The following is a 22,006-nucleotide window of genomic DNA, read 5'->3' as shown; positions in this document are numbered from 1 at the left end:
CCTTTGCAGCTTGAAGAGGTTGTATACAGCTATTTCCTGAAAATAACATTCCCTCAGTGACTGCTTTTATATGTAGTAAGTGAAAATTAAGTAAGCCTGAATTGGTGTTTTGTAGTCTATCAGGCAATCACTTTGATAGTCCATGTTGGGGAAAAATACATCTTCTCTTGCAAAAAACAAAAAAATCTTTAATATGAAAAAATAACTGGAATAGAATTTGATTAACACTGCTTACTGAAACAGCTGCAAAAATAAATAACATCACTGATTTCATTGGTACAGGAAATTAAAGCAAAATATGTTTTAAAATACATTCTCTTGGAACAAGAACATCATAAAAAATGTTATTTTGCAAAAAAAAAATGCGGAGGAATGGAGTGTAATACTCAAAATTGAAAACAGTTTGTTGTTTTACATTCCTATTTATACCGGATTTTCTGGATGTATTTTAAGCAGAGTTGCCTTTATGTGGTACATAATTATCATACTTTGTTCCATCCATTGTGTGGAGTTTAAATAAGATAAAATTTAGCAATTGTCTAGTATGGGAAGGCAATAAAAAATATAAACTAGAAACCTGCCCCGCCTGTGTACAAATTCTCCAATGGCTGCCCAGGTGGGAGGAGAGTTTAACCAAAGGGCATTACCTTGCTCACCTGTTTTTTTGAAGAAGAGTAATGAAGTTCCTGTGGAAGTATTTAGTGTTGATAAGCAGCATATTGACTTTCTAGAGACTTCCTAACTCTCCTTATTTTATTTACCAGAAGCCACTAATTTGGCAGGCACACACATAGTGGTAGAAGGGCACAGACCCTCTGATTTCTAGATTGCATACCATGGGGTTGTTTGTATAGGTGACTCTCTGTAAGGCTTCCCAGATTGTTGCGTTCCAAATCCAGGAACAGTTTCTCAGGGCTGGGCTGTCCAGTTCAGTTCTGTCATCATTTGCTGTTAAGTTCTTGCTCTGTGTGTGGCAACAGCAAGGATTGTCTGCATGATCTGCCTCACTTTCCCCAAGGGTCAGTGCAGTTGGAATAGAAGACTATGGTGCTTTAACTGGTTTTCTTCAATATGTAAAGTCTATACATTATGGTTACCTCTGGTGCTCATCCTACTCCAAAAGGTAATACTGACTTTTGTTTTCCTTTGTATATTATATCCATTTGCAAGTGTTCAACAAGCTGAAAAAAAATCCTTACAAATACCACTAATTTTCCCTAAACATACTTTTCTGTTCTTCTTACAATCTCATTTAGAACTGGTCTGGTCAGGACATTTTTTATATATTTAAGTGAGTTTTTTTCCTATGCACCTGTAGAGAGCATATACTCTGCTGTATGCTGTCTTTGCTTGCAGTTGTGGAGGATGGGACTGTGACTAAAAATAGTCAACAAGCAGTTACTGCCAAATATAGGAAATTATGTAGGACTGTGTATATCCATTTTCACCCAGTCTTTAATGTTTCTTCTCTGATTCTTCAGGTGAACTCATGTGGGGCAAAAAAGTGGCTATAGATTATTTGGCTATTACTACAGGTTTTGCAACATTTTTGTGTTTTCCTTTGCTCCTTTTGGGGACTGAAAAAAACAAATGCTGTGAGCAGACATGCTTTTATATCATGAGTAGATGAAGGGCCAGCAATAGCAGCATCAGCATTCTTGTGCTGTGGAAGTTAGGGAAAAGATGCTTGGGAGTGTTGCATGACCACACTGAAAGAGAGGGAGAGGGTAATATTGGTCATTGCAAAGCTGGCAGCCTAATCTCTGTAGTTACTGCAGTGATGTTGTGATGGGTAGGGTGGCAAAGCCCAGCTCTTCCCATGGCAGCTCCCTGTAGCCTGATTTCCCCTCAGTACAGAAATGCTGTTTCAGTTCTTGTGATGGGAGCTTCTGTGTAAAACAAGTGGTTGTGTAATTTTTACTCTGCCATTTCCTGCCCATATGTGAAAAAACCTTTGTGCTAATAATCTTCATTTTGGTCTCGTTAAAACAACTGATCAGCCTAGAAAAGTGAAAGGAAATGTGATGTTGTTTTGCAGTAGAGCTGGAGCTAATGAGGAGCCAGGTGGAGGTGTTTGGCATATTTAATGCAGACCACTTCTGCTATCCTAAGTAGTTAAATAGTTTCTTCATAAATGACAAGCACCCCTATTCACAAATGTTGCAACTGTAGATATAACTTAAAATGAGTATTTTTTTTTGAGTCTCTCTGATACCATTAGCTGGAATTAACATTAGAAAGTGTTTCTATTCAATGATGCTTTTAGAATCACAGCAGTAAATGGTTGTCTGCTTGATCAGTCCTTTGCATCCTGCTTCTAACTCAGAACTTTTTAGTTAAAATTAAATTGCATTTGCTGTTAGGTTGGAATTGGTTTAGATAGACTTTCTGCATCAAACAGTGGGCTAGGATTTTAAATTCCATCTAACTCCCCCTTTCTTCATTCCCATCAAATCTGAAATTGTGGCTGATACAAGAATGGCATTGCACACAGGAGGCTGGCAGAGCTTGTGTCTTGAAAGCCTGGCCTAGAAGTTTATTAATTATTTTAAGGGACAGAGAGTTAAATTGTACCTATAGTATTTGCTTTAAGATTTGGGATTACTGCTTTTGATACAGAAGTAAATTATTGGTAATTTTAAGGTTGGTTTTTTTTTTTACTGAACTAGATTTTTCAATTACTTTAATAAGTTAAATAAATATATGAATCAGCAGGGAGAACCTTCATCATCCCCAGAATGAAGACTTTCCTATTGTGTCTAATATAGAGTGTTCAAATCTTTGACATGAGCAAGGTCCCAGTTTTGTGTTCAGATTTCCTCTTTTCCCCTTAGGAGTAGCTATTTAGCTTATCTGCCCATATCTCTAAAGATGGTGGGCAGAGCAGAGAAGGGAAACAAAGTGTTTGTGGCTGCTTGAGGGAGATGAGAGAGAGGGAATGGGACAAAACAATTGCTTTCAGAAAAAGATGCACTTTCTCTTTTTCTACTTTTGTAGGACCCACAGAGAGATAGACATAGCAAAATGAAACCCAAACCCCTGTGTTCTGAGATGATCCCTGTGCATGTTTGAGCCTTGTTATTCTTGGAGCCAAAGACTGTGAAATATTGTGGGAGGCAGGGTTTTATCCTTGGCATATATATTTGTGAAAACTGAGGTTACTTTTCTGCTGGATTCTCCCAGTGCTTTTTGGCAGAGCATTAAGTTATCGAGTGAATTTTGCAGATGACAACATGAATAGTGTAAATACTGATTTCCTTCCCATGTACACATATTAGCGTATAATTTGAATTTCAAGTGTGTGCAGTATTAAACTGATCATGGTATATGAGAAGAACTCATCAGAGGTATATGAGAAATCTTTTCCCTCTCCTTCTCAAGAGCTTTTTGTTGTTAAGGGTAACTGCACTGAAAAAAAGGTACACTTCGAGGGTCAAGACTTGGAAGAGGACAGTGTTCCAAAGAGCACACAGCCTTAAACATATCTGGCAGATAAAGTATGAAGGAGAAAGAAAAGAGAAAATTACTTTTCCAGTGTTGGGTAGTAAGTCTATCACTAAGTCAAATGGGAGCCAAGGTTTCTGACTCTCCATGTCCTGGGGTGCACCAGGCACAGCATTGCCAGCCACTGGAATGAAGTGATTGTCCTGCTCTACTCTGCACTGGTATAGCCTCACCTTGAGTATTGGGTGCAGTTTGGGGTGCAAAAAGACATTAAGCTGTTAGAGAGTGTCCAAAGGAGGGCTACAAAGATAGTGAAGGGCCTGAAGCCACATGAGGAGCAGCTGAGCTCACTTGGTCTGTTCAGCCTGGTAGGGGAGACCTCATTACAGTCTACAACTTCCTGGTGAGGGGAAGAGGAGGGGCAGACACTGATCTTTTCTCTAGGGTGACCAGTGACAAGACCTAGTTGTGATGTCACTGCTTATGCACTTTAACGGGAGAATAACAGTGTTAGTCCTCTTGCCATAAGGTGAATTATTACTCCTCTGAGACACCTTCTCTCCACCCCACCTCCCCACCCCAATATTTGAACTTTTTTCCCAGTACATTGGTAGTTATGGCTTTTTCTCCATGTTATCTGGATAAATTGAAAAGACAAAAAGAAGGCTCTGTAGTGGATCATGTTGCATGGCTAACTGTGTGCTTTTTAATCTTGGTTGCGTACACGCTTCAGGGGTTATACTTCTCTCCTTTGAGACTTGACTGTTTGGTCTCTGTGTTTGTCTGATGTTTGAGTCAAACTGATGGTCAACTTTCATTTCCAAGCTGTTTTCATTGTAAGTGAAAGCTTTATTTTTTTTCCTGACCTTCAAGCAGTGTTGGTATTCAGGGACCATTCCTGCTTAAAGATTCCACAGGACCCATTTTACCACTGACTTGCATGTCTGGGAGCCCATTTGTTTTCTACAATTTTTGTTGTTTATAATTAAAACAGAATTTAGCAGTGCAGCTGCAGCTTGATTGCAGCTCTTTTAATGAATCTCAAACGAAAACAATCCTGCTTCATCTTGTGTTGACACAGTGAGAATAGGAGGAATCAAAAGAAGTAGTAATGCCTTTTCCCTGTCCTGCAGAAAGTTTAAAGCCATTCTTTGGAAGGTCAGAGTAGATGGTGATTCTGCATGATGAAAAAGAGAACACTTCTGAGAACAGAACTATGCTTGCTGTAAAGTTGTATAGCTCAGCCAGTTTTTATTGATAATGCTACTTTTGTAATAAAGAAAGGTTTTAAGGTTATTTCCACAGGCAGCATCAAATGGCTTTTTCTGGAAGTAAATGGTTGCATCTGAAAAAATTTACTTCTAATTTCAGAGCAAACCCAAAATAATGGAAGCTGTGCTTAGTGAGGAGCATTCTACTGTGCAGGTGTCAGGCACTTACATTTGGGCAGTGTCTCCATGATGGTGAGGAGTATTACTCAGCCTGACTGCAGCCACTAACAAAGCACGAGGACAATGGCTCGACTCACTGCACGTGAAAATGTGTTTTAATTTCTAGTAGTATTGGAGTGGTCTGGAAATGCAGTGCTGACAATGAGCCATACCTGGTAAGCTTTTGGAGTTCTGTAATGGCATCTCTCTGTGCAGTGCTTTTCTTCAACGGTAAAACTTTGCTTTCTGCCCAGCAGTAAAACCTGTGATGCTCAGCTGAAAGGATGAGTTGCTCATCAAATGTGCATCACCCTGAGGAATGTTGTTTGTTTTAGTTTAAAAATTACCTGTATCCTGGTAAATGTCTCATCCTTTTGCAATTGCTGTGGGAATAGAATGTATGGTAAGGTAAACTTGGCTAACCAATGAAGAGAAAATATTATAAAAGAATTTATTTAGAAAGAAGCTGAACCATTTATTTTTATTTAATGAGTCATGGATTGTTCTGCACATTATCAGAATAGTGACTTCTTCTGCTTACATAACACATAATTTTTCTTCAAACCATTTTGCACCTCAAGTGTTTTGTCTATTAAAATGATTCTGTGTTTTGTTTTTGTTACTTTTGTGTAAAGAAGTATTTGTAATCATGTATAGTTAGTATTTCTAAAGACTGTTTTTATAAAATAGGTGTTCAAGTATGGCATAAAGCATGAACAAACAAAGCTAGTTTACACAAAAAGAACTGCTAAATGAAAGAATATATCATTACCAAATCTGCATTTGTTTCAAGAACCGGCCTGTATGTCTTACAAAAGAGTTTCAATATTGTTTCTTTGTTTTAAACTTTGTCACTCTGCAGACCTTATCATTTCCCTGGTCATGTGGGCCATTAGTGAAAGAAGGACAAACACTCAGAGTTCTTGGCAAATGTTAAACCCACGTTTCTCTAGGTTCTTGTGAGTGGCCATGCTCTGCAGTAGTCTTTATAAAGTGTTAGAAATGTAAATCTGAGCTCCTGACATTCTTACAGGTAAAAAGCTTGGGAGAGGTGTATGGGAGACAGGACCAAAAAAATTCCATTGCAGGAACATATCACTGAATGCAGTTTTGCATATATAGGAATTAATGCATGGGTTATATGTGTGTGTGCAAATGATACCAAATGCTGTGATTGTTGTAATCCCCTTTTAATAAAAGGATGGGCTTGTAGTACGAAATGACTTGCATAATTCTGCATGCTGCATTATCCATTCCAGGGGTTTTGAAGACTTAACTGTGTTTTCTAGCCCTCCATATCTCCTTATCACAGTAACTGCAGAACTTGTTGTTATGAAATATTATTCATGGTCAGCAAAAAGGAATTGAAAGTACTTTGTCCCAAGCTGTGGGTCTGTAGATGATATGGGTCAGGGACACATGAGGCTGAGCGTCAGCTTAACCTCTAGCCAAATGCATCCAAATGGTAACTTTGCATTTTGAGATTTGACAAAATAGTGGAAAATTTTTGTGAGTATATTGGTTTTTCAACTACTCTCTTGGGTTCACATATAAATATTGTAATGGAAATGACAGTGCTCACGTGCTACCTGTGTCCAAGTGGTGTCTGCTGTCACAGAGCGGGGCAGGATCTCCACCAGCTGGTGCTGAGGTCCCTGGTGTAGTTATGCTGAAAGAGCCTCAGGCAGCTGCTCAGTGTTTTGCTTCACTGTGTTTTACCTCAGCACTAATTCCAGTACTCTGGTTTTGATTCATCTCTAGGTCTGCATGTGTTATACACAGACAATAAGCTCCTTCTTCTTTCAGTTTTTTGTCATGACCTAAGTTCTGCCCATGTGCTGTAATGCCTATCTGACCACTGCTTGATATCTGAGGTTGTCTACAGTGTAGAAAGGGAAATTCAAGTTTATATTTCTTTTTGTGGAGAAGCTGATATGCCCGATTCCTGACAGAGGCATTTCAGTGTGCCAGCCACCAGGGGAATGGTGATTCTGTGAAGAGAGGAGCAGATCTGGTTCCAGTAGAAAACTTGGGTTGAAGGTAAGGGCACAGAGAAAGACAAAATAATTTTGTAATCTGGCAAGGTTTTGTTTCCACAGATCGTGTAACAATTCACACTTCTGTAATCTCATATGGCTGCTTCAGAGAGCAGCAGGACTGCCCACACTACAGATCTTCTGTCTAAGAGGTAAGTGGGGTTTCAGCACCCTTGTGGGTACTCCCTGGCCCCCTTCTAGAAGAGAGGTCCCTAAACAGGACCCTCATTTGCTGCTTAGAGTTTTCCTGCTCACCATTTGTCTTGCTGTAGGGTCCAGTGGAAAGTCTTAACAGTATGAAAAGCTAAAAATCTCAACTTAAAGCTTTCCTGGTTTCTCCCAACCCACCCTGAGTTGTGCTAGATCTGAAGTGATCCCCCTGAAATACAAGAGCAAAGTAATCCATCTGACTAGATGACCTCCTTTGCTCTGAAGGCAGAAAATTATTTTTCAGAAAATCTTACATTGGATGCATATCCAGCTTATGCACTTTAGTTACCCTAATTTTTAAGCAAAAGTTATCTTGGCTGAATGCTTTTTAAAATAATGTAATGTAAAGTCAGATCAAATATATAGGCATAGAATATATAGACATATAGACATAGAATCAGCTGGGTTGGAATAGACCTCCGAGATCAAGTCCAGCCCTTGATCCAACCCCACTGTGTTTACTAGATCCTGGCACTAAGTGCCACATCCAGTCTCATCTTAAAAACCTCCAAGGTTGGAGAATCCACCACCTCCCTGGGGCAGGTCATTCCAATGCCTGACCACTCTCTGTGTAAAGAATTTCTGTCTGATATCCAACATAAACCTCCCCTGGCAGAGCTTAGGCCTGTGCCCTCTTGTCCTATTGCTAGTTGCCTGAGAGAAGAGACCAATACCCACCTGGCTACAACATCCTTTCAGGTAGTTGTAGAGAGCAATAAGGTCTCCCCTGAGCCTCCTCTTCTCCAGGCTAAACAACCCCACGTCCCTCAGCCTTTCCTCATAGGACATGCTTCTGGTCCTGCTACATTTACCCAACTGTTGATCTGTCTTTTTACCTATACTGTAGCATTATTAGAGTAGTATGAATCCTACTGTGAACCTCTTTCTAATTGCTAAGCTGGAGTTTCAAGGCAGGAGAGAGGTGAGCTTTTGTCCTTCAGAGGGAAGCCTGGGTCTAGACGACAGGAGGAAAATGCGACTGCAGGGATACATGGGCTGCTTAAAAATGAATGGATTTATTACACAACTCTCCTGCTAGTTTGGGGACATTTGCCTTTATCTAACACCACTCTATGTTCGTTATATATATATATATAACAAGTGTGTATATATATGTTTTTATATTTTTAGTAGGAAAATTTGTAACTTCTGTGTGCTGATCAGAATTTCTCAGGCAAACAGAAGTACTTCAGATTAAGACCTTAATATTTAATAAGCTCTCAATTGTTAGAGAGTGGTGAGCCTGCCAGTGTGAGATTGGGCTGGCATCTCAGTGGATTAATGGAAACATAGAGCTCAATTTAAAAGCCCTGAATGATAATCTTTAAATATGCTTAGGCATTGTGGTTGTGCAGTTTCCCTGGGGAATCATCATATTCTCTGCTTCAAAATTTCACTGAAGACTTAACTGAAACTACAGCTCAGCTTTGCCTACTGGGAAATCCGCTTTCATTCCTGGGGCTTAAATTCCTTCTGTGTACATCTGTACACCCAGAGGGTGATTCCTTGTGGGCTTTCATTTATTATATTCTTGCTACAGGAACAATTTTATACAGACTTGAAAAACAAAAATTGCAGAGTTGAGCAACTTTCCTACCTGAAGAGAGATCTTGCTTAGGCTTTCAAACAAGCAAATGTTGCTATTTGAAAATACTGAAGTGAAAATTACATTGATGCTTGGAATATGTGATCTCAATAAGGTACACAGAGAAAATACAGGATTTTTAAATTCCTGTATGTGAAATTCCATGGTGCTTTGGGTTCATGTAACCCATTTCAATAGTACTTCATTCTCTGATAGAGATCTGAGTAGTCTCACTACAATGATAGTGTAGACATAGTATGATGCATTCTGGGATGTCTTCAGACAAATTGAAAGGCTTGAGAGTTATAGGAGATTGCTTTTTCTTATTTATATATGAACTTGCCAGTCTGAAAAGTGTCTGGACTTAGAGTTGCTTTAGTTGTGTATACATTTCTGGGGATTATCTCAATTTCAATTTAATTTGCCATTTCACTTCATGCTATAAAGCTCTCAGGGAATCTTTAATTTCATTGAGAGCTCACTAAATTAAAAGGAAAATGGAATATGCTTGCATCATCAGCACTGAGAATGGCAGTGTTATCCTGAATTTCTGTTAATACTTCACCAGAACTGCTTGTGCACATAAGGCACCAGGGTACTCAGTTGTTCAGTACTAAATGTGATTGTGTAGCTGAACACCCTTACCTTTTGTGTAATTGCACTGATGTTAAGAAGGCTTTTTCAGTTGCAGGACACTGTGCTGTATGTGACCAGTGACAGATAAGCTGTGACATGCTGAGTTCTTTTAAATCATAGAATCAGAATGGTGTGGTTTGGAAAGGACCTTAGAGATTATTCAGTTCCAACCCAGCAGCTCTGGGCCAGGGACACCTTCCACCAGACCAGGTTGCTCCAAGACCCATTCACCCTGTCCTTGAACACTTCCAGGGATGGGGCATCAGTAACTTTTCTGGGCAACATGTTCTAGTGCCTCACCACCCTCACAGTAAAGAATTTCTTTCTAGTCCTATTTCTTCTCTAGGCTGAACAACCCCAACTCTCTCAGCCTGTCCTCACAGGAGAGGTATTACAGCCTTCTAACCATCTGTGTGGCCCTCCTCTGGACCTGCTCCAGGAGATCCACGCCCTTATGTTGGGGGCCCCAGGGCTGGATGTAGTACTGCAGGTGGGATCTCATGAGAGAATCACCTCCCTTGACCTGTTGGCCACACTGCTATTCTTTTTGGGCTGCAAGAGCAAAGTGATGGGTCCTGCTGACCTTTCTCCTCAGGGTTGCTCTCAGTCCTGTATTTGTATTTTCTCAGCCCATATTTGTGTTTGGCATTTCCCTGACTCAGGTGCAGGACATTGCACTTGACCCTGTTGAACTTCATGAGGTCTACATGGGCCCAAGCTCCCAAGCCTGTCCAGGTCCCTCAGGATGACATTCCTGCCCTCCAGCATATTGACTGCACCACATTGGCAGACTTCCGGAGGGTGCCCTCAATCCCACTGTCCATGTCACCAACAAAGATGTTAAACAGCACTGGTCCTAACAGTCCTCCTGGACTCCCAAGGAACACCACTCATCACTCTCCCTTGGACATTGAGCTGTTTGACCACAGCTCTTTCAGAGTGACCATCCAGCCAGTTCCTTATCCACGTAGTGGTCTATCCATCAAACCAGTGTCTCTCTGTAGACAAAGGATGTTATGCAAGACAGTGTCAAATGCTTTGTCCAGGTGGATGACGTCACTCTTCCCTTATCCACCTCTGTAACCCCATCATAGAAGGCCAGCACAGTTTTTAGGCATGATTTGCCCTTAGTGAAGCCATGATAGCTGTCCCCAGTCACCTCCTTATTTTCTGTGTGCCTAAGCATATTTTCCAGAAGGATCTGCTCTGTGATGTTGCCAAGCACTGAGGTGAGACTGACTGGCTTGTAGTTCTCCAGGTCTCCTATTTTTCCCTTTATAAAAATGGGAATTATATTTCCCCTTTTCCAGTCAGCAGGAACTTCACTGCACTGCCATGACTTCTCAAATATGATGGATTGTGGTCAGCCACTTCATCCACCAGTTGCCTCACGACCTAACAATCATCACATCATGGACCTCAGCATTTTTCAGTAATGTTTAAATTATAAATTCAGAGCCACTACTTTTAAATTATGAATATATAAATTCAGAGCCACCACTCTCTGGATTGATCTTCAGTGGCTCAGGGAACTTGCAGCACCTAGAAGGGGAATAGATGGAGTTGCAGTCTGAAGAGCACAGGAAAGCAGGTCAGATGAAAGCAAGGTCAAGGAGAAAAAGGTAAACAAAATGGCACTGAGTATTTTTATGCATATCTTCAACCTTTCGTATGCTAGCTGAACTGGTGATTTCACCTTCTGGTGACAGTGTCAGCTGCAGTACCTCTGCTAGAAAGTTGCCTCTATGAGTGCCAGGGGTGGTGAGATGAAGACTTTATAGACGGGAGGGACTGAGTTCCTCCAGCAGCAGTACCAGTGGAGCACACTGTCTCTGTTATACAGATCTGAATCACAGTGTGCTACAGAGGACTGCTTTAGTCCTACAACTGAGAGAACCACTACCTACACAGGACTTAACCCTGCAAATTTGCTAAACCACAGGGACTCAGCAGAACAGCTTAAAGAGAGACTTTGAACATGCTGCAGCCCTGATTCTGTTCTGGGAGGGCCTTCCTGAAGGAACAATGCCTGCTCTGAATGAGCTGACCATGTATTTCATAGGATATGGCTCTATTTTTATACAGTACAGTGGGGAAAAAGTCTGCTCCAGTCTCTTGTCCACTTCCAACTTTCTCCCTTAATTTTCATTTGTTTTTTCATACCTGTCACTTTTATTTTCCCTTTTCTTCCTCACGTTTCATGCTGCAGGCGTGGAAAAACTGGAGTCCTGCACCACCCATAGCAAAGATTGCTTGCACTGGAATACTCTAGTTCTAAGAAGAACATATACACCTAGAGGTCTTGAATGTACATTAACTCTTTGTTCCATCAGGAGCAAGAGAGTGTGATTTGCAGCAAGCTTTTAATTGTGCCAGTTTTTCATGTGATAATTCTTCTTTTAAACCTGTAAGCACTTACTTCAAAGGACCTTTTGATAATGAAGATTGTTTTGTGTCAGGGTAACCAGCTGTGGTGCACAGCTAGGAATAAGGAGGTGTGTAATAGGGAAGAACTTCAATGCACGGACTTCACAGGAAGATTTAAAACTTCAATTTTTATTAGCACCAAATACCAAGCAAGTTCCATGACAACAAGCTGTACTTTCAAGCTGGTGAGTTACTTTGTTTAGGAAAAGTGAGTTAGTAATTATATGACACATCAATTCAGTCTATGTACTTTCTTGTGGCTGCATATGCAAATCCATAATTCCTTCAGTTGTGCACAGGTCCGAGTTCGCAATTTCTGTTTTTCCCCAAAAAGGAGTGCTTTCAATCATGATATTTGAGGTAACTGTTCTTGGGAGACCAAGTGGCATAACTTAGCACCTCAGCAGGAGAACAGTCAAACCACCTCTGGCTTCTAGGGGGAGATGGTACTAATACACTTGTGTGTCCAGTTCCTGCAGCTGAGTTTACACTGTGAAGAATTTATCCAAATAGCTTCACTTGTACCACCATGCAACCTCTGTATTCAACTAATGCCAACATGATGTTTAAATGAAATTAGTATGGTGCAAAGACTGGCCAGTGGTGGGGAGGGAGGAAGGCTGTGTGGTGCTCTGAGGATAATAAGGAAGCTTTTGGTGGCTTTGACTGTGACAAGAGATCTGGTATAGGTTTATAGAGTGAGGTGAGGTTGCAGAAAAGCACCAGAATCAGCACCATGGAGAAGTGCTCTTTTCCTAGGGTACTTGCAAATACTTCATTCTGAGTTTGTAAACAGCTTTAACTCCCTTGGGGGAGTTCTGAAAATGAGAGAACTGAGAAAACTCTCCCATCTTTTTTTTTTTTTCCCGTTTGTCTGGGTTTCTTTTTGGGGGGGAGAGTGGGTTGTTACCCTGGATAGTTGGGCTGCCACGGTACAAACTGTGGGATGCATATGCTGCTCCAGTCACCTCAGTAGCATGTGGATGCAGGTGAGCATTTCAAAACAGCAAAGACATAATTTCTAACGAGGCATTTTTTAACTCAATATTCTGGATGCTTATTATTCAAGCTGAAATACAGTATCAGAATCTGTTCATTGCATGTGTGGATGAGAAAATAACACTGAGCAAGTTTCCAAGACAAACTGGGTTAAAAGAAAAAAAAAAAGGAAAAAGCATCCCTACAGCATTAGTTTATCTGGAACACGCTAAAGAGTTAGTGACAGTTCTGCTTGTTAACAGTGCTCATCTAGCCATTTGCAGGCTTGCATCAAGGAACTGGGACATTAAGAGTAATTCAGATTCAGTGTCACTACTTAGGTCTGTAACTAGGCTGCATGAATTACTTGGTTACAGTGCTTATTTTACTTTGCTGTGTAGGGACTGTGGTCTTCTATATCAGTATCAAAGCCATGTAAGATGTCTATCATTGGGCACTAAAATGTATACAATACAAATTACTGAATTCCCTCTACATTTGACAGACTGGGACCTTGATTAACCAGGTATTGCTGTGTGCAGAACAGCAGATTTAAATGGTAGAGGTGGAAGGGCTGAAGCAGCAATGGACTGTAGCTTTAGGGCCAAGGAAAGGTATTTGTGGAGGAAGGACATGATGAGTTGCATCTGAATAGACTTGAAGAAACCAGTTCCTGAAATCCCTTTATTTCTACAGTAATTTTTAGTTAATCTTCAGGATGAATGCTTTACACTTGAAACTCGTCTCTGTCCACAAAACATAAACACATAAGCAATACACATTAGCAATTGGGGGTTTTATGATGTACTTTGTTTTCTATAGATTTAATTATTTACAGTTATATGGAGAATTTTTTGGGCTGTGATTTGAACTATATTCTGTAATAGCAGTGCTATAGGGATGTAAGGGGACGTTTATAGTGGATAATTATCCCATCCTTTCGAGTTATTCTTGTAACCACAAGTACAAGGAAATTTTTGTTAAGCAATTCCGTAGTAACAATATGTTCTGCATACAACAGTCCAGGGAGTTGTTTGAGAAACTCATTTAACTGATTTCTTCATTAAAAACCATGCAATGCAAGATGACTTATAGGCCATTTATTTAGCTGTCTAACACACACTGATGGGAACTTGGCAATAAATGCGTTCTGGCTGTTGGACAGAGGAATGTAAACTAAGCTATTCTTGCAAGACAAGTCCCAGGATTTCTAGTGAATATATAGTATTTCCACAGGGAAACAGTTTATTGTTGAGAGAAGTGGGAAGCAAGACCTAGGGTAAAATGATGGATAATGATTTCATAAAAAGTCTTTGAAATGGCATTTGCTAGGTAAATTAGTAATGCCTGATTCCTTATTTGGTTTGGGTTTTAACATACAGTAAGGTAAGAAACATAGAACTCTGCATTTTGAACTTTTTATGTGTCAAGACAAAAGTGTCAAGACAAAACTTTGGATGAGGTTTCATAGGCTGGCCTTAAGTCCCTTTGAAAATTATCACCATGCAGACAGAAACTACTTTGTATTACTTAGCCAGCATAATCAGCTAAGCCTGATATTCCCAGGTTGTGCTAGGTGTACTTGAGGAAAAAAAGCAGGATGTCAGGTGAAATATTAGTCTAGTTGTTGATTACAGTAGAAACAGCCCTATATATGCCAACATGTGGTTCAAAAGCAAAGACCACTGGGATAGCTACTAGGGAAAGGTACACTGGACTTAGGTGTTTGAAGCAATGGGATCTTGAAAATCAATAGTACACTCAGTTACCCGGAGTTAAGCTCTAGTGGAAAGACAAATTAGGTTGTAAAGGTAATACAGCTGTTCTGTGCCTATACAGTTCTGTAAGCATCATTAACTTAGTATTCCTGAAGTATAGAAACACTGGTGAATAAATGAAAGGCAACATGTTAAAATCCATATAAGAAGGGTTCTTTTAAATGTATGCAGCACGATGAAATGGTGAAGTTCCCTGCTATAATGCAAGACTTGAGTCTTAAGTTTCACAAAGTCAGAAAGGGATTGAAAATAAATGTGGTTAATGAGACCATCTAGTGGTACACTGAATGGGATGTGGAAAATTCAAGGAATGTAAATATGCCTACTGAACTGAGGAAGCTGTAAGAAACTTCTATCAAAGGTTGGGTTTTCCCTTATGAAGTTTCCTGTAACAACTTCTAAAACCTCTGGGTCTCTGCTTCTGCAGTTACAATTTCTGTTACAATAGTACCCCTGTGGTGTTGTTCAGAATGCACAGTTTGGAGGCAATTTCACTGGCGAAGCTTTTTGACCTGTAGGGTGCAATAAATGGTATTGAAAAATGCAGTGTTAGACGTGACTTCAGATACGATACCTGGCTAACCAGACATTTTTCTGATCTGACACAGTATGAATTCCTAGTCGTTCCATTTTAGCACAGCCTGGTGTTAATTTTCTAAGTTTTTCTATGTAATTTCTGAATCCAAGCAACTACCTCAGAAAAAGAGAAGTCCTTTTGTTTCAAAGTTATCAGTAACAGACAACCTGTAAACACAGAATAATTGGTTTCAGGTCTGTGTATTTTGTTAACACTGCAAACGTGATCTTCCAGTAGTTTCTGAATTGTTATTGACTACTGCATAATTTCAGGTTGCCCTTATGAAGAAAAAGAAAGGGAGGTATATTTACCTGGGAATGGGTACACCACTTAAATAATAATAATAAAAACAAATGTGTAAGGAAGGATTGGTCAAATCAAAGACAGGTAATGAGAAATGATAGAGCAGTATGCTGTGAAGGGTTTTTTAATTGTGTACAGTGTGTGTGTGTGTGTGTGTGTGTGTGTGTGCACTTGCACACGCTTGCCCAAATGCACATCTTTGGGTCTGTATCTACTCATTGTACAGCTTGTAGTGCAGTTGATTATAAAGAATACAAAAGACATTCTGTTGTAAACTTTAAAGAATATTTAATAACCTCTAAAAATAAAATGTATATTTTAAATTTTTGTTCATTATATGAATGCACAAAAACGTATCATTGTAATTGCAGCAACAAAATCCGAAGAACTGAGGAGACTTGCCCACTGTGGTAAGATACCAGTGACAAGGTAGGAGAATTCACAATGGAATCCAAACAAAATTTCCGATGGCAAGTCCTGACTTGTTTTCTAGCTGTGAATTGTCTACCTCAGTATCTATGAAGATCATTCACACTTAGAAAATCCTTGCAGACTAACTGAAGAGTCTGCTTTTAAAATAATTGCCACAATCAACAGCTGCTTTCTGTTGCTTACCTTTGGAGCCACATTTATAGCACAATAATGAAGCAAAGGGGTTAGTGAAAGGCTGCAACTTTGTCCATGCCAACAACCTCCTGTCCTACCCTGTGAAGGCACGAGGGGCAGCCAGAGCCACGTGCACTGCAAGTGTGACCAGTCTGGGAGAAGGGAGGGGGTTCAGTGCATTCCCAAAGCAGCCCCAGTGCTGATGCGAGACAAAGTATTTCTACAGCGGCTGTGCAGTTCCTTCCTCTCCGTATTATAAATCCTACAATGCTGCATTTAAATGCTGATTATTCAATGAAAGAATAAACCTTGTATGATCTGAGGGGGAGAACCAAAGAAGTAGTCATAGAACTGAAACTGGACTGAATTTCAGTGATTGTGCTCTATAAGATGTGGAGCTTATATAATTTTGTTGTACAAGTAGTTAGATTTGGCTGCAAGTGACAGTACAAGAAAATAAACCATATTCTACGAAATATATATATATATGTATATATTTTATTATAATTGTGCAGATGAAAAGCCAAAAGTATATTGGAGTGAATCTAAAAAGCTAAATCCTGATGTTGCTGAATTCAGCAGATGCAGACATATGCCCTCTGCCTTCTCACCTTATTATGAAGCAGAAAGAGCAATGAGAATGAGTTAGAAGTGCCCCTTCATTGCCTTTGGTTCTGTCTTTAATTTAAATGCATTGAGTCCTCCTTCATGTTTAAAGATAGAAAGTCAAAATTATATAAAAGCTTTTGCTAAAAGTGACAAGACACTAATAGAAGCAATTGGAATTACTTCTGTGTTGCTCTGCATACATACAGTATTAGCAGCCTTTTAAATGGATATTACATACCATACATTACTTATTTATAATCAACCAGTTTAGCATGAAGTTTTATGCGTAATATGGAACTACTTTTTTTTCTTGTTTTTTAAAAAAGACTGTTCCTATTATATATCACAAAATCTTCTGACCTCATCAGCAGAGAAAGGATGCAATGCTCTTAAAAAGAAAATATGGTAAGTCTGAGGCTTGTAATATGCAGTACATTCAGAGGTTTGGAATTGGATTGTGCTGGTAATGCTTTAAGCACCATAACATCTGTTTGGCCCATGGGAAGAGAGTTAATAACATCAAATATAGAAAATAGTCCAGTCCGAATTATAAACAAGTTGCAGTAGCATGTCAGTTGGTAGTGTAAGGATTGTATTCAAAAAAATATCAGAAGCAATATGTGATCTGGGTTTTTTTTTATTTGGTTGGGTTTTCCCTAACTATATGTTTTTGTTGCAGTGATTGGGATTTACATGTTGCTTATACTCCCTATAGATACTTGTTTTCAAAACAAGTTGTTGTAAAGACACCTAAACTGTGGAAAATGATTAGAGGGAGCTACAAAATGTGACTTTTCTTCAGTCTCTGTTTCTTGTATTTTGTTTCCACTGTAGGATTAGTTGAAGTCTAGCAGTGTACTCGAAGAGCTCAGCACATATTACTGGGAGACTCACAGGATAGGGGTTTGTGATCTCTCTTTTGCCTACACCACCATCAAGCAAATTGATGAGTTGCTCTCTGTGGAAGCTCTGCTGCACAATGGTTTGCTCTTATCAACTGAGCCATCATCAGCCTGCTGTCTCTGTGTTAATTTTTAATGGCAGGGATCACTACAAATAGACTTCTCTACCTTTTATCTGTCTTTAAAAAATCAATGTTTTATTAATGTATTCAGCACTCTGCTATGCTGCTTTTCAGTGGTGGAAATGCTGAGCTGTCAGCAGGGGCACCTCTGCGTACAAACTGTAAACCACGGCAAGAACTAATGGTCCATCTAACCTAGAATTGCATCTGTGCAGGTAAGAAAGGAAAAGAGTGAAGAGAGGGAAGGAACAAAATTACACCATTTTTGAAGAGCAGGACAGTTTGCAGGTGAGCCTGGGCTCAGGAACCAGAGAGCATTGAGACTCTGGTGATTGCAACACCAAGAGTAAGGCTCTTGCATAGAGTACATGGCACCTCTGTGTGGGCTACTTGCTCAGCCTGGATCAAGGTATGTTAACATTTGCCAAGGCTTGTTAGCATGACAGTAAAATTCACTAGTGGTGGGGAGGTTGCTGTGATAGTGAGTGATTGGGAAGCCACATAAAGTAATACATAAGCACACAAGTAATACTTTACTTTCAACTTAGCCTGCACAGCTAAATGCCCCATGGGGGTAAGATTTTTGAAGATATTTGCTCTTTTATGCATCAGACTGTCCTAAGCATTTCCCCGGAAAACATGGAGTAGTTCATGCCTGAGAGTAAGAAGGCTACAGGAAATCAGCAGAGACAAAAAACTCCCAAACCTAAGGAGTGACAGTGAATCTGTCAATGGCACAGGCTGAGAAAGGGATTAGTTATGGGTTTAAAGGAGATTGTTCAACAACCTGTGGGTTGGCAAGTCCAGCTTTATGCTGGAAATTACCTTTAAATCAAAGCTCACAAAATGTCACTTGTAGCTGAGACCTGCTGTTGTAAGCATGGTAACTTTTTTATGAGCTTGATGCATCCTTCCAGTCTGTCACAATAGGAATGGTTGCACTGAGCTTTCTGGGAAAACAGCACAATTGTCTCTCTGGTCTAATCCTCAGTGGCTGAGAGACCCTCCAAGGCTGGCTGCAGTGTGCAGGCCATCTGCATTGCTCTGTTTCCCTGTTCCTTGCTGTGTCCTTTCCCTGGGTGCTTCAGCTTCTCCCTGTCAACATATGCAGTATCTGGAGCTGGTTGCTGGTGGGGAATTATTTGTTTGAACAGTAGGATACATCTGATTCTTAACCTCAGCACTAGGGAGTGTGCACAGGAGGGTACTACAGAAGTTACTTCAGTAATCAATGAGTGTGAAAATTGGACAGTTAGTGGCTGTTCTTTGGCTATGAAAAGTTACAGTTTTGATTTCTGCATATTCCTGTGACTCTGTAGTATTTTAGAAAGTGTGGGGTATATTCTAGCCAACAGCTAGGCAAAGGAAAATGTATCTGAAAAAGAGCACTGAGAGGTGACTCCAGGTCTAAGAGGGACTGATGTGTCTTCGGTATTGCCAGCATGAAGCCGGGAGGAAAAAAAAGAGTTAGCATAAAAGCATCTGAAGCCTTAATAACTCTCAGAAAAATGAGCAATGTGCAAAAGATTTTTCCTCAGCAAGGCAAACTCTATCATACCTGCAGATGATGATATCCCAAAGTGAATTGATGAAATGGTGACATTCAGGGAAGGAACAGCTGACAGCTTTGTACACATCTTCAAGTACAGAAATGAGTGATATTTTTTGGCAGACTAACTTGAAACAGGAATGATAAAAAATAAAACCATAGTAGACTGACAGAGAGAGCCCACTCACAAGTTGTTTACTGAAATGAAGATACAGCTGAAAGTAATTACTTGTTTCCCAGAGGTATAAGTGATAGCGCCTTGTACAAGAAATAATACTTGGTTATTTCAGTTGGAATGTAAAATAGGATAGAAAGGTTTCCTCTTTCTGAGGTTAGATGCTAGGTATTTTCACCTCCTTTTAGAAAAGTATGTGTTAATGAATATAATATATGTAACATACACAGTCAACCATCTATTGCCACTGGCAATTAGTGAGGCAGTGTCCAATATTGTTTTCCATTAACAGCCAGATCTTGCTGTACAGATTCTGATTAAAAGCCTGAATTTGCAGCGCATAAGATTAAAAATACTCCTTTAAAACAACATATTTCTGAAGATGATCCTCTCCTGGCTACAAAATCATCTTGAGACACTTGGAGACAGGGCTGCTTGATCTTGACCTTTTAGGTGTGTGCAAACTGTAGTAAAATCAAAATTGCATTCAGTACTAGCTACTCTGTACCTTCTTGCTGAATACATAATTTCTACTTCCTCTCCTCCAGACCGTGACATGCAGGAAGGAAACCTGGCAGGTTTCTCAGAGGTTGCCTCAGTGCAATCTTTTCCTAACATAGGTTTGCAAATCAGCCTTGTAAGCAGCCTCCCCTTTGCCTTGCCATAGGCCATGGAAAAGGAACCATTGCTCTTTCAAGGTTTTCCTCTGTTTAAAGACAAGGCTGCTTCTTACCTGTGCCAGTTCAAGTACTGACTTTTTCTTTTCTTCCTCCTTCAGTGAAGTGGGGTGGTTCACAAAATCTTCAGAAAGATAGCATTATACACAGTTTATAGTACAAAGAAGGGGAAAAAGGTCAGATGAATGAGCATGAAGATTTCTCCTGTGTCCTTTGGAGGAGGAGCAGAAAGATTGGAAATGGTATCTATGCACAGTAGGTATCTGCCTTGACTACCTGACAATACATGGTCATTGCAAAGGTGAGTCCGAGAATCTAAGAGAAAAAAAACAACAAACAATTGTTTTTCAGTAAGTAAAAAACCCTATTTATTGAAACAAGAAGAAAAAGCATGGCACTACTTTTGTTCACACACAGAAGACACATCATGTACTGCTTTTCCTGCCCATTCATTTCCTTGTTCTGTTCCTAGTGTTGGTCTGCCTTTAGTGCTTATCTGTATTATTGTTTTACAGAATGAACAATGACAGCAAGGGAGAGTTGATTTCTACACGAAGAGCAGCCACCAGATACTGGGAAGAGGTATACTGGAAAAAAATTGATGTCTTTTGCTTGAAAATATCTTATAGTAGCAACCTACAGCTGTGGGGCTCTGTGAGTGTCTGTGTAGCTGTTGCTTTGAAAGACATCAGGTTCATCCTTGAGCCTAAGGATGCTGTGGTTCACTTTACTGCACTTCACTTTTCCAAGTCCATGTGTGCACAGGTCCCTATGGGGGAATCACTGGAGACTGAACATGCATTAATCATGGCCATCAATGCCTCATCAACAATGTATGTGTCTTTATACTCAGCCTATTCAAGAGAAGCAGCAGGGAGGTGGTGGTTCTTCTCCCAGCCAACTACTGACTTGCTGTGCTGCCTCTGTAGATTACTTCATCAAAAAAGGGGATGGCAAAGAGCCTTATCTTCCTTCCAGTACTTACATGAATGTACTCAGTGCTTGTTACTTTCCCACTGCAACACCACTGTAAGAATTGTCATTGAAATGAAGGTCTACCAGGTAGAAATTTTTAGGAAATCAATTCTATTTTAAGCACTTAATTTGACTGCTTCAAATTTAGTCTTTACATGAGTAGTAGTTTCTGTTAATGAATACTCTGAAAGAGTATATTAATATACACACTATTCTATTTATGAAGAAAAATATGGTTATAAAGTTGTTAATCTTCTTCAAGCCTCATTCTGCCACAGTGAAATGTTAGGTTTTAGTGTGCTGTTTTATAGTACGCACTCGCCTTTTGGAAGTATCCCCTAAACACTGCCTTCTGCTTCCTAGGCTTGGGGAGAGCTATATAATAAAACAATGGGGTTTTTATAATTTGGAGCATGCAAGATGAAGAACAGTCTTCTGTCACATCTGCTGTATGTCCTTCAAGTTGTGCCACTGTATGATTCTAATAATTAAATTCTTAAGAAAAACAAAAGCTGTCACATGCTTAAGGCCAGAACAACACTGAAACTGAAACAATAGAGGGAGCCCAAACCACTCTAGGTGATAGTGCATCAAAACTTTTGTCATCAGCTTTGGTCACACAGCACAGCTGGAAGACTGAAAATTTTTCATGTTCTGAGGTGTTTTCTCTGCATGCACAGCATTTGCTGGGAATATGAAATTGCATTTTTAAATTGTCTGAAGTATTTTCTCACATGCAAACTAGTAATGTCGTCCTGTCAGAAAGACAGCATTGTCTTAGAACTTGATTATATTTAACGTATTTATGAGAAGGACTATGACATGGACTGGGGGGGAGGGGTTTAGTGTATCTTTTAAATGCTGACTAGACGCTTAAAAGCTGGGGGGGTTGTTTCTTTTTCTTTTTTTTAAGTATAGCAATGTATTTACAGAAGTCTGCCATATGATCTTGTTCAGCTTTTTTTCAAAGCATATCAACTTAGTACA

General features: G+C 39.8%; 1 protein-coding gene across 8 annotated transcripts in view; it reads right to left on the bottom strand.

The window, feature by feature from the left end:
* Positions 1–11,909: 11,909 nt before the first annotated feature.
* Positions 11,910–22,006, bottom strand: part of TSPAN4 (tetraspanin 4) — a 437,423-nt gene continuing 427,326 nt past the window's right edge. For all 8 annotated transcript variants that reach the window (XM_071558757.1, XM_071558760.1, XM_071558761.1 and 5 more), the window contains one exon: positions 11,910–20,359. In XM_071558757.1, coding sequence (XP_071414858.1) covers positions 20,291–20,359 — 69 coding nt within the window. In that variant the 3' untranslated portion in view covers positions 11,910–20,290. The remainder of the gene's footprint in view (positions 20,360–22,006) is intronic.

The sequence above is a fragment of the Pithys albifrons genome, chromosome 6, assembly GCF_047495875.1.
Source record: "Pithys albifrons albifrons isolate INPA30051 chromosome 6, PitAlb_v1, whole genome shotgun sequence".
Classification (NCBI taxonomy): domain Eukaryota; kingdom Metazoa; phylum Chordata; class Aves; order Passeriformes; family Thamnophilidae; genus Pithys; species Pithys albifrons.
Note: the sequence above shows the minus strand (reverse complement) of the source record. Positions and strands in the feature narration are given on the sequence as shown.